General features: G+C 49.7%; 1 protein-coding gene and 1 non-coding gene across 6 annotated transcripts in view; one reads left to right on the top strand and one right to left on the bottom strand.

Moving 5' to 3' along the window:
* Positions 1-309: 309 nt before the first annotated feature.
* On the bottom strand, positions 310-417 carry LOC138746400 (U6 spliceosomal RNA). Its single transcript, XR_011346939.1, has one exon. It is a non-coding gene; the product is annotated as a U6 spliceosomal RNA (small nuclear RNA).
* Positions 418-4,564: 4,147 nt separating this feature from the next.
* The window catches only part of dennd5b (DENN/MADD domain containing 5B), a 312,134-nt gene continuing 299,613 nt past the window's right edge, over positions 4,565-17,085 (top strand). For all 5 annotated transcript variants that reach the window (XM_069903146.1, XM_069903145.1, XM_069903143.1 and 2 more), the window contains exon 1: positions 4,565-4,793. In XM_069903146.1, the coding sequence (XP_069759247.1) occupies positions 4,691-4,793 (103 nt within the window). In that variant the 5' untranslated portion in view covers positions 4,565-4,690. The remainder of the gene's footprint in view (positions 4,794-17,085) is intronic.

Here is a 17,085-nt window from a genome sequence, read left to right as displayed (position 1 = left end):
CAGCTCAGGACGACCTTCAAGTTTATTGCAAGTAAAAGCTTATAGTTCTGTAACTCCAGTCTTTTGGGTTAGTCTTTCAGCTTGCAGTTTGCCTCCAGGGATTTTTCACTGCAGAGTACAAAAACAAATCTTCAGTTCTAGATGAATTCAGGATATATCTGGAAAATTGGTAGCTCTTGAAAATCAAAACAAATCAGCAAAAGGTAGAGATCTGAAAGAAAAACAGGAATTGCTGGAAATTCTGAACAGATCAAGTTTCTCTGTGGGGAGAAGGAAAGGGTTCAGGCTTAGGTCAATGACCCTTCTTTTTAAAATATAGAGCCCTTCATGAATTTGCATGATATCCTTGCACAGGGGCCATGTGAATCTTCGCTGTATTGCTCCAATTTTTTATATATGTGCAGTCGAAGCGAGCACAACCCTTCTTCAAAACTGAGAAAAGTTAGAAATCAAGTGTATTTTATACTTAAGCGAAGGCAGAGAGTTGGAGAGAACAAGGAGAATGTCTGTGATTGCGTAGAGTCATGCACTGCAGAAACCAGCCATGCAGCCCAACTTGTCCATGCCCACCAAATGGCCAAGCTGGGCTAGTTCAATTTGCCTGCATTTGGTCCATATCCCTCCAAACACTTTCTCACCAAATGCCCCTTGAACAGGGCAATTGAATTTGCCTCTACTGTGGCAGTTTGCTCCATACACCCAATACCACTTGTGTGAAAATGTTTCCCCTCAGATCTCTCAAAAACTTTCAAAAAATTTTAAAGCTGTAATCATTCACCTCATCTATATCTTTCATGATTTTATGTACCTTTACAACAATGGTTTTCAACCTTTTTCTTTCCTCTCACAAACCACTGCCATTGGTGCTCTGTGATTAGTAAGGGATTGCTTACGATGGTATGTGAGTGGGAAGGGAAGGTTGAGAATCATTGCTCTAGACCCAATTGTTACTGAAATATTTTGCTTGAGAAAAATCGTCATTGGCTCAGTTCCTTTGGAGTTATGAAACCGTGCGCATAATGAATCATTGAGGTACGATTAAAAGTGGTTTTCAAACTTTTTCTTTCCACCCACATACCACCTTAAGCACCTATGCCATAGGGAATACTTAAAATGGTATGTGAGTGGAAAGAAAAAAGTTGAGAACTACTACTCTACAAGTTGACCCCACAGCCTCCTCAGCCCCAGGGAGAAAAAGTCCCAGTTTATCCTGTCTCTCCTTATAACTCAAGCACTCTAGTCCTGGTAAGGGCCTTGTGAATCTTTTCTGCATTGTAATGACATCCTTTGTGTTCCTGGGCAACCAGAACTGCATGCAAAACTGCAAGAGAGACAAAGATAAAACTGAATGGCACAAGTTGAGAGAGCATCATAAAAGCTACGTAAGTACAGCTGATCTTTTACCTATCTCGGCTGCACCATTTCATCAGATGCAAGGATCGACAATGAGATAGACAACAGACTCGCCAAGGCAAATAGCGCCTTTGGAAGACTACACAAAAGAGTCTGGAAAAACAACCAACTGAAAAACCTCACAAAGATAAGCGTATACAGAGCCGTTGTCATACCCACACTCCTGTTCGGCTCCGAATCATGGGTCCTCTACCGGCACCACCTACGGCTCCTAGAACGCTTCCACCAGCGTTGTCTCCGCTCCATCCTCAACATCCATTGGAGCGCTCACACCCCTAACGTCGAGGTACTCGAGATGGCAGAGGTCGACAGCATCGAGTCCACGCTGCTGAAGATCCAGCTGCGCTGGATGGGTCACGTCTCCAGAATGGAGGACCATCGCCTTCCCAAGATCGTATTATATGGCGAGCTCTCCACTGGCCACCGTGACAGAGGTGCACCAAAGAAAAGGTACAAGGACTGCCTAAAGAAATCTCTTGGTGCCTGCCACATTGACCACCGCCAGTGGGCTGATAACGCCTCAAACCGTGCATCTTGGCGCCTCACAGTTTGGCGGGCAGCAGCCTCCTTTGAAGAAGACCGCAGAGCCCACCTCACTGACAAAAGGCAAAGGAGGAAAAACCCAACACCCAACCCCAACCAACCAATTTTCCCTTGCAACCGCTGCAATCGTGTCTGCCTGTCCCGCATCGGACTGGTCAGCCACAAACGAGCCTGCAGCTGACGTGGACTTTTTACCCCCTCCATAAATCTTCGTCCGCGAAGCCAAGCCAAAGAAAAAACAGCTGATCTGTCTTTATAGTGAAAGTAGAAGAAGGTGATTGAGAATAGAGGAATGATTGTAAAATCAATGGAATAGTAAAATACAGAAAGCATATGCTGGAATTCAATATAGAACAGATATTAGGTGAAATATTATACAGGTCAGACAGCAATTGTGGAGATATAAATAGAGTGAACAACAATGAGCGTCCACTATACTTTCTTTCCATAGATGCTGCCTAATTAGTTGTCTAGCAGACTTACAACATCTGCATTTATTTTTTTCCTCCTTTTCGATCTTGCACTTGAGTGACGAAAAAGTTGGCATGCAGATAGAAAAGGGCCCTTTCATCCTTCTCCATGCACTCTTTGTGAATTTGTCTAAATTCAGAAAAGAGATGGGCAACAGTTTTTATTCCACCGCAGTCATCTCGAGGACAATGTGTGTGGAGTTCACTGGCAGCTAGGCCAAGTCTTGGTGCTCGTTTGTGAACCTTGCTGATGAGGCATTCTGCAGATGACCTGGATGGTCTGCTCATTCCACTGGGTCCAGCAAATCTTCATCTCTCAGTTAGTGTAGCAAAATCCAGCTGATTGGGAAATGGCATGGCAACAGGGCCAGGCCTATCTTTTGCAATGCCTGGGATAGGTAGAACCTCAGCACATAGCAGCAATTGGTGCACTTGTAGTTTGGTTCCACACACAGCCTGATGCAGTCACACACAGCGGTTGTCATATTGGGTACGCCCTTGCCCCCATTGTTTGGCAACTTGTACACTATCCATTTTGGACCCCTGTATGATTCAGAAAACTACTCTGCCAAGGCAGAGGACAAGGAGATGGGCCTTACCTGCACCATGTACAGAAGGTGAGGAAGTTGACAATCAAGTTCTTCCCCATTATTGAGAGGGAACGCCATGCCCACAGACCCAATTTCTCATGGACCATTGCGATCAGCTCCTCCAAACCAGATCTCCAGCACTTTCAGGTCATCAGATCTGACTGTGGTGGGGATGGTGGACCAGTCAGACCAGTTACCAAAAAGCATTGCCTCACTCTTCTTGGCGCCTGATGTGAACTCAAAATGACTGCATATTCTGGTCAGTTTCCAGACTGATTGTGTATCGGGATGTCGTCCATGTACAGGGACCTGAGTGCTTCTGCTGCCGGGCAACATCACTCCTCTTATGATGGATTTAGCAATGGCCTCTATACAGCACACAAATAAGACTGGAGATAGCTGGCAGCCTTGCTTAACTCCACGCTAAATGGGGAAGCCATCCATTTCCCACCCATAGATTTGAACTGTGCTCATGGATATCCATGTAGAGCAGTGTTTCTCAACCTTTTTCTTTCCAATTAAATACCAATTTAATAATCCCTATGCCATTGGTGCTCTGTGATGAGTAAGGGATTGCTTAAGGTGGTATGTGGGTGGAAAGAAAAAAGGTTGAAAACCATTGTTTTAATTGTACCTCATTGACTCGTTATGTGCATGGTTTCAGAACTCCAAAGGAAATGGGCCAATGACCATTTTTCTCAAGCAAAATACTTCAGTAACAATTGGGTCAAGAGCAGTGATTCTCAACCTTCCCCTCCCACTCACAATCACCTTAAGCAATCCCTTACTCATCACAGAGCACCAGATGGCTTAGGGATCACTGAAACTGGGATATGAGTGGAAAGAACAGGGCTGAAAACCACTGGTGTAGAGCAGTTTAATCCAATTCTGGATGCCCTCCCCCAAAGCTCATTTTGAAGAGAGATGACCTTAAAGAAACCTATAACTCCTTGAAGGGCTGGACAAGATCATGTTTCCCCATTGTGGGTTTCAGGGACACCCATTTCAGATAAAGGTTTTCATCTCTTTGCTGGCCCTGAATTTTGGAAATTCTCTTGCACAGAAAGCTGCCAAGGGGAGTCGATTCATCAGGTGGCCTTTGACATTTAACTGACAAAGAAGTCAAGGGAGGGGGTGAGGAAGAGTGGTGTTGGTCAGGACGAGTTCCAGGGATCGAGTGGTCTCCTGTTCCTGGCGAAGAACTGGGATTGCCGGTGCGGCGCCCCTCCAGGACTGACAGACCTCGGCACTGCCCCCGATCCTGGCCCGAGTCCGACGCAGTGGGACGACGGCCACAGTCCACAGGAGCCGGCGTTCGCTCGGACGTGGCTCTCCTTCTGCCGCCACGTTCAGGTGACAGAAAGGGTCTTCTCCAGCCGCATGAGGGTAGAATAGGCGGCTTTACATCGGGGTATCCCTGAAAGAGGCCATGTCATTGGAACAAATGAATTGGGGATGCTCGAGGGTGCAGGAAGATTTGAAAAGTGGCGGCCGCCCTGCGTCAGGGGGCTGGGCTCGGGGAGAGGCGGAGCTCGGTGCAGCGGCTGAGGACGCGCACAAGTCACGGGCTCCAGTGCTCGCTCTCCCGACCCGGGAGGTGGGAGCCGGTGCCGTGGGGCATGGAAGGAGGGAGTGAGAGGAGCCGGGTTTCAGGCTGAAGCTACCGCCGCAGCGATGAGCAGCCCCAGCCCCAGCCCGGGATCTTGCCGCTTCGCCGACTACTTCGTGTTGGCAGGCATCGACACGGACAGCGGGCTGGAGCCCGACGAGCTGTCAGGTACGTGGAGCGGTGGGGAGAGGGGAACCGGCCGGGCAGCCTGTCCACCGAAGCCTTGGGCTCACGGTGCCCGTTTAACGGGGCCGCAAGCGAATCTTTTTGTTGCAGTTGCGAATGAGTGATGGAAACACTATGTGTGTGTAACAGATCACAATTCAGGCAGGATTATTCACACCGGAGCGGAGCTCTCGGTCGCGTCGTGCTTTGCCTCTGTTTATGTTGTACCACCATCCTATTGCTATATATTAACCCCCCTCTCCCCTCCCCCCCTCTCCCCTCCCCCCTCTCCTCTCCCCTCCCCCCCTCTCCCCTCCCCCCCTCTCCCCTCCCCCCCTCTCCCCCCCTCCCCCCCACTCCCCTCCCCCCCACTCCCCTCCCCCCCACTCCCCTCCCCCCCTCTCCCCTCCCCCCCTCTCCCCTCCCCCCCTCTCCCCTCCCCCCCTCTCCCCTCCCCCCTCTCCCCTCCCCCCCTCTCCCCTCTCCCCTCCTACCCCCATCCCCCCCTTCCCCCTCCCCCCTCCTCTCTTTCCCCTCCCCCCTCCTCCTCTCTTTCCCCTCCCCCCTCCTCCTCTCTTTCCCCTCCCCTCCCTCCTCCCCCTCTCTCTTTTTCCCCCTCCCCTTTCACAGTCGCTAAGATATTTTGGCATTTGGTTCCAGGACACCCTTTTAGCTGTTGTTAACATATTTGGAATGAGGGTGTGATGATCGATCATGGGGCCAGCGCGATGCCGCCCCCCTCCCCTCCCATCGTCTCTCTCGTATTCCAGCAGGGGAGAAAGGAGCCGGTTGAATGGGTGAAAGGGTTTCTGATTTCACCCTCCCCGTGAGCAGCTGGAAGAAGCGGCGCACAGGGGGCGAAAGACCCATCTCTCTTTATTGGTTCAGGCTGTATTCTGAAGCTGATGAGTAAGGACTGCGTTAGAATGTGAGATTTTCCTCTGAGTTTCGGTGACCTGGTGTGATGCAATTTCAGCTGTTTTGTTGTTGTTCCGTGTAATAACCCGACCACGGACCAACACGGGACCCAGCCAGTAGCATTTATGTGGTGTTCACAGGCTGTTTCTGACAGGATACAGCTTCCATCTGTCCATTGTCCAAGACAGCTCTGCTTCTCAAACACAGCAGAAACTCTGGGAGAGTTCAAGGCTTGTGCTTGGGTTTGAACTGAATGGCTTTTTGAGTTACGTACTTTTCTGATTGGATCCAGAGTGGGTATTGAGCATGTCGACCACCTGTTAAGAATGATTTGCTGGGAGATAGAGCGTTGGCATTCAGAACGGAAGGTGTTGACAGGCTCATTGAAATGGTGTGAGCCGGGTTCAATGCCCTCGATAATATATGCAATGTTCAAATCTATTGTGTTAACAAAACATTTTGGAGAAATAAACGATTTGTGGGGGGTGGGGGCTTGTCCTGCACTGAACACCTGAGCACAGATGATAGCAGGTAGGTGTGGAACATTACTGTAACACCTTTGAAGACTAGTAATCTGGAAGGAATGTCTCCGACCAAAGATTTCTTCTCACCATTTGTGGACCCTTGCAGTGGACAGATTGGTTTCTTTGGGATGTGCTGTGATTCCAGTTCACAACACTGCACTGTGGGTGGGCTCCCTGGTTATAATCAACCTGACTCCATGCATGTTCTCCCATGCACTTCTATAACATTGTTCAAGATATTAGTGAAAATGTTAAAATTTTCCTGGTATGCTTTAAAGATTGGATAGTTTGTAATTTTCCAGTATCTTAATTATAGATGTTCTTGGTGATTATTCATTGAAATGAAACAATTATACCAGGTGTATGTCAAGCAGGACAATGGAAATGAATGTTTCTCAATTATGGATAAATAGGCATATGGAGAGTGCTCAGGTACAGAACAAAGGTCAAGAAGCGTGAGATAATCTGGAACTGCCCGGCTAAATGCACTGAACAGTTGGTACGATTGTGGAAGTCACAATTTGTGACAAGGTGTGACCAGAATTCGTTAACCTGCCCTTTTCTTGTGCTTTTCAATCTGCTTCAGAAACATTTAATTTGATTTTTTTAATGGCTATGTTTAAATACTGTAATGTTTAGTCTTGAATGTCCAAGTCAAACATGGATTCCTGGCATCTGAGAGAGTAGGTCACCTCTGTGGACAAAGAGGATGGCAACCTTGGGTCTGTCTATGAACTGGCTGGATGGCAGTATATGGTGCTTGTGATGGCTGACCATTGATATTTTGGAAAAATGTACCAGAAAGGGACACTAATGTCATGTATGGCAATGCAACTTCAGCAGTTATTCTGTTGTGCAGTGTTTCCCAAACTGAGTTCCAGAGAACCCAGGGGTGCCGTGGAAAGGTGAAGGGTTTCTGTGGAAGAAATGTGATTAACGATCTGCAGGGGTGACGCCAGTGTCTGTGGGCCAGAGTTGGTACCGGGCTGAGGCATGCAGTGGTTTCTGGGAGCTGGCAGCGGCAGCATGAAGATTTGCGGTGTGTGCGAAAGGTTGGGGGGGGGGGCGCTGAAATACCAGTGTCCAGCCTGTCACCTGCATTAAGTGAACCACAGGAGGGGTTTGAGCCTGGTGGGGAGCAAGGGGCTGCCCAGGCCGCGGTGAGGAGCGGGGACAGCAGTGGTTTCCTTGGCCGCGTGTGAAGCGAGGGGCAGCCTGAGGGGTGGCGGGGGTAGCCATCCCTGTGGTGGGGAGCGAGGAGCACTGGGGGTAGCCCGGGCCAGTGGAGGGACAAGGTCAGCCTTGGGCTCAGGTAGAAGTTAACCCATTACTTTCTTACTATGCTTGCATGTATATGCTTCTGTTTATGTTGTACCACCATCCTATTGCTATATATTAATCCCCCTCCCCTCCCCCTCCCCCTTCCCCCCTCCCTCCCTCACCCCTCCCCCCCTCCCCCTCCCTCCCTCACCCCCCTCCCCCTCCCCCTCCCCCACCCCCTCCCCCACCCCCTCCCCCTCCCCCTCCCCCCTCCCCCCTCCCCCTCCCCCTCCCCCTCCCCCTCCCCCTCCCCCTCCCCCTCCCCCTCCCCCTCCCCCTCCCCCCTCCCTCTCCCCCCTCCCTCTCCCCCCCTCCCTCTCCCCCCCTCCCTCTCCCCCCCTCCCTCTCCCCCCCTCCCTCTCCCCCCTCCCTCTCCCCCCCTCCCTCTCCCCCCCTCCCTCTCCCCCCTCCTCCCCCCCTCCCTCTCCCCCCCTCCCTCTCCCCCCTCCCTCTCCCCCCCTCCCTCTCCCCCCCTCCCTCTCCCCCCCTCCCTCTCCCCCCCTCCCTCTCCCCCCCTCCTCTCCCCCCTCCTCTCCCCCCCTCCCTCTCCCCCCCTCCTCTCCCCCCTCCTCTCCCCCCCTCCCTCTCCCCCCTCCCTCTCCCCCCCTCCCTCTCCCCCCCTCCCTCTCCCCCCCTCCCTCTCCCCCCCTCCCTCTCCCCCCCTCCCTCTCCCCCCCTCCCTCTCCCCCCTCCCTCTCCCCCCCTCCCTCTCCCCCCCTCCCTCTCCCCCCCTCCCTCTCCCCCCCTCCCTCTCCCCCCCTCCCTCTCCCCCCCTCCCTCTCCCCCCCTCCCTCTCCCCCCCTCCCTCTCCCCCCCTCCCTCTCCCCCCTCCCTCTCCCCCCTCCTCTCCCCCCCTCCCTCTCCCCCCCTCCCTCTCCCCCCCTCCCTCTCCCCCCCTCCCTCTCCCCCCCTCCCTCTCCCCCCCTCCCTCTCCCCCCCTCCCTCTCCCCCCCTCCCTCTCCCCCCCTCCCTCTCCCCCCCTCCCTCTCCCCCCTCCCTCTCCCCCCCTCCCTCTCCCCCCCTCCCTCTCCCCCCCTCCCTCTCCCCCCCTCCCTCTCCCCCCCTCCCTCTCCCCCCCTCCCTCTCCCCCCCTCCCTCTCCCCCCCTCCCTCTCCCCCCCTCCCTCTCCCCCCCTCCCTCTCCCCCCCTCCCTCTCCCCCCCTCCCTCTCCCCCCCTCCCTCTCCCCCCCTCCCTCTCCCCCCCTCCCTCTCCCCCCCTCCCTCTCCCCCCCTCCCTCTCCCCCCCTCCCTCTCCCCCCCTCCCTCTCCCCCCCTCCCTCTCCCCCCCTCCCTCTCCCCCCCTCCCTCTCCCCCCCTCCCTCTCCCCCCCTCCCTCTCCCCCCCTCCCTCTCCCCCCCTCCCTCTCCCCCCTCCCTCTCCCCCCTCCCTCTCCCCCCCTCCCTCTCCCCCCCTCCCTCTCCCCCCCTCCCTCTCCCCCCCTCCCTCTCCCCCCCTCCCTCTCCCCCCCTCCCTCTCCCCCCCTCCCTCTCCCCCCCTCCCTCTCCCCCCCTCCCTCTCCCCCCTCCCTCTCCCCCCCTCCCTCTCCCCCCCTCCCTCTCCCCCCCTCCCTCTCCCCCCCTCCCTCTCCCCCCCTCCCTCTCCCCCCCTCCCTCTCCCCCCCTCCCTCTCCCCCCCTCCCTCTCCCCCCCTCCCTCTCCCCCCCTCCCTCTCCCCCCCTCCCTCTCCCCCCCTCCCTCTCCCCCCTCCCCTCTCCCCCCTCCCTCTCCCCCCCTCCCTCTCCCCCCCTCCCTCTCCCCCCCTCCCTCTCCCCCCCCTCCCTCTCCCCCCCTCCCTCTCCCCCCCTCCCTCTCCCCCCCTCCCTCTCCCCCCCTCCCTCTCCCCCCTCCCTCTCCCCCCCTCCCTCTCCCCCCCTCCCTCTCCCCCCCTCCCTCTCCCCCCCTCCCTCTCCCCCCCTCCCTCTCCCCCCCTCCCTCTCCCCCCCTCCCTCTCCCCCCCTCCCTCTCCCCCCCTCCCTCTCCCCCCCTCCCTCTCCCCCCCTCCCTCTCCCCCCTCCCTCTCCCCCCCTCCCTCTCCCCCCCTCCCTCTCCCCCCCTCCCTCTCCCCCCCTCCCTCTCCCCCCCCTCCCTCTCCCCCCCTCCCTCTCCCCCCCTCCCTCTCCCCCCCTCCCTCTCCCCCCCTCCCTCTCCCCCCCTCCCTCTCCCCCCCTCCCTCTCCCCCCCCTTCAGACTGTGTTCGAACTGAGGACAAACCCACAGACCAGCTTGCTCATAATCTGGCCAACCAAATGTCAAATCTAGGGTTAGGGTTCAGGTTAGTTCGTTCATATGTGGGCAGCATGATCACCTCTCTTGTGTTCACTGGTCTCCTCTCTCACAGGTTCTGAATCACTATTAACTGCCACTTTTGGGCTTAATGGTCCATGCTTTCATTACCCTGTGTCTGGTTCTGGCCTTATTTCCTTTCCAGTATTTGTGCCTTTTGATAGGTCCTGCTGTAAGTTTCTTGAATGTATAGTTGACGTGGACTTTTTACCCCCTCCATAAATCTTCGTCCGCAAAGCCAAGCCAAAGAAGAAAGAAGAAGAAGTGGGTGACCTTGTATTCACACCATAGGGTTAGGTGTGGGGTTAGGGTTCCGCGAGATAGCAGGCCACGGGAGAGAACAGGCAGTACGGAAATATACTAAGAAAATTATGATAAACAAGGCATATCATGACCCAAAAAAAAACACTGCAGGCAGTTTGCAAAAATTACTAGGGCCTATGTGAAAAAAATTATGGGACTGGAATTCCGGTTCTCTGCTTTTTGCACAGAACACATTCTGGAAAAAAGCGGGAATAACATCCCAGAACAAAGTGGCATAAAGCATAATAGTCTCCGCCCTATCACGTAAAAATCTCAGTGTCATGAATAAAACAGCTTGCATTGCACACCAATGGTTTGATACAATAGGGTCAGTAGAGCAGCATTCTGCTTTTGTAATGCAAAAACAAAGCAAGTTATGGGCTTCATAGAGAATCCTTCTGGTGATAAATGATGTACAATGCTTGCCTTGCCAAAGGCATTTAAATATTTTGCATTTTATAGCTCAAATCATTATCACTGAACAAAGTTAACTCACTGAGCCCTTGAGGATTTTTGTGTGCCATCCTCTCCAATTCTAGAGCGGAAAAATAAATACGTAATGTTCTTGTTACTGGATTGATCTTCACACCTCATCAACAATGAGTTCTTTAACACAGCAGGTTAGTGGTAATTTAGCTGTCTGCAGGTTTACTCGGTCAATACCTTGGTGTATATTGTGTGTAGACCTGGGACTAGAGAAACACTATTTTGTCTGGTTGTATATGTACAGTCAGATAATAAACTTGAACTAATAGGAATGCAGATTTGGGTTGATGTTGCAGCTTTTTGGTGTTTTTAAACTAAAGATTGGAATCCCAATGTCAGAAAATCACCTGGCATGTTTAAAAAGGGCCGGTGAATACTACTGCAGCAAAAAAACAAACCGTTGGAGGCACTCTGGGTCAAATGCCATTGTATTTTTTAAAAAATTGTTTCCAACAATGCACAGATTCTATTTATCACGCAGTTTACTATAAACAACAGAGAAACAGAAAACTGGCAGCTGCCGGAATCTTGACCAGGCAATGAAGCCGCTGGAGTAATTCAGTGGTCGAAGCAGCATTGCATGGGTGGTACAATACCGGCCGGGAGGGGCTGAAAGGTGATGGGGTATTGAACAGAAGATGGGTGAAGAGATAAAGAGGAGTAACAATGGGAGGAGGTTAAAAAAAATCATAAAGCTTATTGTCATGCACACAAGGTTCATTTGTACCATAATTCTGACTTGGCCAAATGGTTAATTTTATATTTTAAATAATTTCATTGTGTGGCGGCAGCGCACATCGCCCATGGCGAACCGGCCCCATTTGTATCGCCACGTGGCAGGGCAGCCATGAGGAAATGGCGTCGTCGGAGGTTTCTCTCTGACTCCAGCATCCCTTCCCTGAGGCTGCCCCCGCCACGTGGCAATACAAGCAGGGCCGGTTCGCCATGAGGACGTGCGCCACTACAATACATTAAATGACCCCATAATGGAAAGAGATGATAAATATAAAAGATAACATTTACAGTTAAATGCAGCCGGAACTGCCTGGAGGTTTTTATGATTGGTGTCATGAGCGAACTGAATAAAGTTTTTTTTTGTGGGGGGAGTGAGAGAGAATGGATGACCTAAAATTAGAGAAATCTATTTTCATGCCAAAAGCTGAGTACAAGCTTGACGGAGTGGCTAGCCACGCATTAACCCTGAAGGTTTGGTCTTGGCAACCATTGGGGCGGCACCACCTTTTTCCAGTCGGGCTGAATGGCCCGAGAAGAGAAATTCCATTGGGTCGTGTTTCTCACCGTTTCTGACTTCTGGTAAGTTGACTTGGGTTGTGAAAACTGGTACTTAGTAAATAAAAATTGCTGTGTAAAAATACCTGCAATATGTGGTCTATTCTTGATTATCCATTTCCATGGAGTTTTCTTGTTTCCCTTTCAAGATAATAACACCAGAAGCATAAATTTTTAAATAGTTTGTCAGTATCAAAGTACAAACTGATTTCTCCCCCCCCTCACTGATGTCTGTGAAGTGGACAGGTTGATAAGAATCCCAGATTCTGACTAATGCTCCCAGTGACTGGAATCTTCATGCTTGCCAGTTCTCCCAATTGTCCTGTACATCAAAAACCAACATTATGAACTCCATGTGGAATGGTCCGAAGACATCCAAGTTTGGAATTTTAACTGAGGATTCAGCAACATGATGTGGTTCCTTTTCTGCATTGAATGGCATCTTTTTTGAACAAGGCACTGCTCCCCATACCTTGGGCTGAGAACTATTTCTAGTTCAAGCATAGGGAGAGAACCTGCTCCATGCCCAGTGACAGACACGGTAAGCGGGCTCTCAGGGGGTTTGAAACATTGTCCTTGGGAATAGACAGGGGCATCCATTGTTTCATTGGCCTGTAATGCTCCCATCTCTCAATGTGTCCAATCCCACCCTGCCCCCATTTCACCTTAAGGCAATTTTACAGTAGATAATCTTCTCTTTAAGTTGTAATAAGGTTTTAAAACCAGTAAGGCAGAAAATGCTCTCAGCCACATCTGCAGAGTATTTGTGCCATTTTATTTTAGATGTCCAGAATCTGCAGTTGTTTTTATCCTATGTGATTTTTTTTTTAAAGAATCATGTTTAACTTCCTAGTGTGTACGATCATAGAGTGATGCAGCTTGGAAATGGGCCCTCTGCTTGCTGAGTATATACTGACCATCCATCATCCATTTCCACTGATCTTTTTTTTAAAAAGGCTCCCACCTTCTTAGCAGTCACCCTCTGATTTGACCTCTTCTTGCACACAAAGGGGAACACACAGCGGTTAATGAACCTTGCAACCAGCCAGCGTCTCTTTGAGATGTGGGAAGAAATGTGAGGATCAAGATCCAGTGGTTCTCAAACTGTTTTCTTTTCACTCATATATTACTTTAAGTAATCCCTATGCTGTTGGTGCTCTGAGATTAGTAAGGGATTACTGAAGGTGGGATGTGGGTGGGAAGGGAAGGTTGAGAATCACTGCTCTAGACCCAATTGTTACTGAAATATTTTGCTTGAGAAAAATTGTCATTGGCCCATTTCCCTTGGAATTCTGAAACCCCGCACTTAACGAGTCAGAGGTTTTCAAATGCTTTCTTGCCACCCACATCCCACCTTAAACAATCCCTTACTAATCACAGAGCACCTATGACATAGGGATGACTTAAAGTGGTATGTGAGTGGAACGAAGACGGTTGAGAACCACTGATCTAGACCAAAAGGGGGAAAAAAACATGCAAGCTTAACAGACAGCAGCCAAGGTCAGGATTGAACCTGGGTCACTGGCACTGTGAGGCAGCATTTCTATGCATTGCACCACTGCCTGTCCAACTAGCAGCCAGGAAATTTGTGAATGAAAGCAGGAGGCATTTCCTCACATGGTGAGATAATGGTGGTCTGGAACAGGAAGAGATGGGGTTTGGTTGACACTGATGGAGACTGTTTGCCAAGATTGTTCCTGAGTTAAGGACTGATTAGTCTCTTCTACAACATTGATTTATTGACTCAGTGGTTAAGTTACAAAATTGGTAACGAAGACTGCTGGACAAACAATCTAAACATTCAGATCTGACTTTGTAAGCTATTGAATTCAAAGCTTAAAAAAAATCTGAAACTAACAGGTGAGGCAAAGATTTATCTACAGCATTTGCTGTTCCTGATGTGGTCTACCTCATACCACTGAGATCGTGCAAAGAGGGGGCCACTTCATGGAGCATCTGTACTCTTTTTGCAATGGCCATCCGGAGTACCCCATTACATGGCACTTCACCCCCTTCCCGTTCCGACCTGCACATTCTTGACCTATTCCACTGCTAGAATGAGACTCAACACAATCTCAAGGAACACCTCATATTTTGCCTGGGAATTCTGCAGCCCAATGGTGTGAACAGTGAAATCTTTAATTTGAGGTAAAGTAACTCTTCTTCCAAACTATTTCCATTCTTGTCCCTTTCCCTTCCCTCCTTTTGTGTTCCATTTACTACCTCCCTGCCCCCTTAGTTCTTATCCTGCTCCCTCTTCAGCTCCTTCCACCCCCTATTCCCTATATTAAATCTTTCCTTCTGTACTACCAATCAACCTCAATCAGAAAGAGTCATGATTGCTTGCATGATGCTGGCCTGGTTCCAAGGCAGGTACTGAGGGAGGGGTTTGGGCATGACTGCCTTTATGGGGATATCTGGGAGGGAGGAGTCACAGGTTCATGCATACATCTATACACATATAGCACCATACCTCTCCCTCCCTTTCATTCCATGTGGTCTTTCATTATATGCCTTTGGTCATCATCAGATTTCAAAGTCTTTGTATCTATCTACCTGTCACCCACCCCACTCTGTGTGACTCATCTTGCACCACCTCATCCCTTCTCTTGACCTCTATTTGGCAATGACCACTCAACTGCCTCTGTCCATTATCTTTCCCCTCTCCATAGTCCACCAATCCCGCTACTGGCCCTGGTCTTACCCCTCCCTCCCTATCCTCATTATCGCCAGATCTATCTCCTCCACACTCTGTCCCAATGAAGTATTCCAGCCCACCACACTTTCCTTTTTTATCCCACTAATGCCACTTAACCCACTGAGTTCCTCCAGCAAATTGTTGTTTAAATGCTCAAACAAACCCTCCAAGATTCTACTATTTATCAAACAAAATTCATTTATTTTTATATTCTCTACGTGCGATTGTATGTTTTTGCACCTTGAACTGGAATACGCTGTTTCATTGGATAGGATAATCGGATGATAATTAACTTGACTCGGAAGGTTTTGGTGCTTATGATATTCAAGTGTTGTAACAAGTCCATTTTGAGTCATTTCCATCACACAGGAGGAAATCCTGGCCCAGATATGATCCCAGACCCACCAATGTGGTTGACTTTGAAATGGCATAGAAAATTATTCAGTTGCATCAGAAGTTCCATGTTGAAACAGGATAATTATAAAAGCTTCAAAGAAGCTCATTGTCAGCCAGGGCAAAGCAGTCTCCCACCACTCTGAATATTCATTCCCTTCACTACTGGTTGCAGGAAGTACCATCTACAGTATATTGTAGCCACTCAGCCAGATGACAGCACTACATCATCAAGGACAAGGGTAGCAGTTGAAGGGAGGAGATCATCACTTTAAAATGGGATGAACCCAGGTGGTTCTGACTCAGAAACATGAAGGCTTCCAGCTGAGGTACAGATGGCACCTGGATAGAATACTAAACAATGAACACCATCTACCAAGTGTTTGGGGGGGGGGGGGTGTGGGGGGTGGGGGGAGAATCTTTAGCTGAGAACACAGGGAGTTTATTTTCTCCAGTACCAAATGGAAAGTGATCAGATTTGTTGAGGGAGATCTTGACATCTTGGTGCCACTAATGCACCTTGAACTGGAATACACTGTTTCATTGGATAGGATAATCGGATGATAATTAACTTGACTCGGAAGGTTTTGCCTCGAGACTCAGAAATCCCTGGCTCAGACTTCCCAGCAACCAAGGCAACGTGGGAATACCAGAAGAATTGTGAAGTTCAATTTGTTGAATTTCTCTAGAACAATTGCAATCTGGGCAGCAAAACCTAGATAGTAAAAACTGAACAAAGATTAGACGGGTCCCTCTTTACTCCAGTACAGTCCTACGAAGAGGTCATGAAGGAATTTGTGCAAAGGGTTTTAAAACCAACAATTGATCAAGGGAAGCTTTGATCTTTTTGAGCTCTCTATTTGTGTGCTTTATCAAAACCATATATTGTCTGAGGCAGGGGGTTTTCAGTTTTGAGTTGGTTCATAAATGTAACCAAGAAGTAGAATTTTCCACCCTCCCACCCCACTCCCAATCTTACCAAACTTCACAGCACCAAAACGGGTCCTTTTGTGCATCCACCCTGTACTGAACTATTATTCTGCCTGGTCCAATTGACCTGCCCCTGGACCAATTTTTTCTTAAATGTCAAAATGAAGCCTATATTCAGCACTTACAGCTGCCGACTTGTTCCATACTCACACCACGTGGTGAAATTCCCCTTTAAACATTTTCCTTTTCACCCTTGACCCATGTCCTCTAGTTCTTGTCTCACCTAAACTCAATGGGGGGGGGGGGGGGGGGGAGAGAAGGAAACCTGCTTGCATTTACTCTATACTTTCAAAATTTTGTATATTAGTACCTCCATCATCTATCCCAGCGTTTCTCAATCTTGTTACCCCTGTGAAACCCTTGGAATAGTTTTCATGTCTCGGGGAACCCCTGCATAAAAATTATTATATACCATTATTAATATCTATCTTTTTTATATTTTTATCATAGTTCATGTGGTAAACATTATTTTTAAGGAAAAAATGACCCCTTTGTCAAATTTATTGGCAATGCAAAAAAAAATCATACTGCTCATTTATGAGACCTCACACTGAGGTTTTTATTTAAAATAATATGTGGTTGAATAATAACCAAGGATTTTCCAACAATATGCCATCAGTGTATAGTAAAATTACAAAAATAAAATTAAACAAAAATTACTCAAAATTGCATTAGCTTATTTATCACTGTTTCTTGCGGAAACCTAGCAACCGCTTGCGGAACCTAGCGTTCTGGAGAACCCTGGTTGAGAAACACTGATCTATTCTCTTATTCTTCTATGCTCCAGGGAATAAAGAGTTCTCTTTTTTTTAAACGTTTACCTGTAACTCAGTTCCTCAACATCCTTGTAAATCTTCTCTGCACTTTTTAGCCTTATTGAGAATCTTTCCCAGAGTTCGGTGACCAAAACAATCACTTCTCCCTTCTTTCAGTTGCTGGAAGATAAACTCACTGGCAGGTGCTGTGTTCTTGTGTCTCAGCTAAAGATTTTTTTTTCCCTGTTGCACTTTGGCAGACAGTGTTACCTAATTAGTATTTCATCCAGGTATCAAGCATAGCTCTGCTGGAAGCCTTCTCACTTCGGAGTCAGA

This window comes from Narcine bancroftii, chromosome 11 (assembly GCF_036971445.1).
Source record: "Narcine bancroftii isolate sNarBan1 chromosome 11, sNarBan1.hap1, whole genome shotgun sequence".
In the NCBI taxonomy this organism is placed as follows: Eukaryota; Metazoa; Chordata; class Chondrichthyes; order Torpediniformes; family Narcinidae; genus Narcine; species Narcine bancroftii.
Note: the sequence above shows the minus strand (reverse complement) of the source record. Positions and strands in the feature narration are given on the sequence as shown.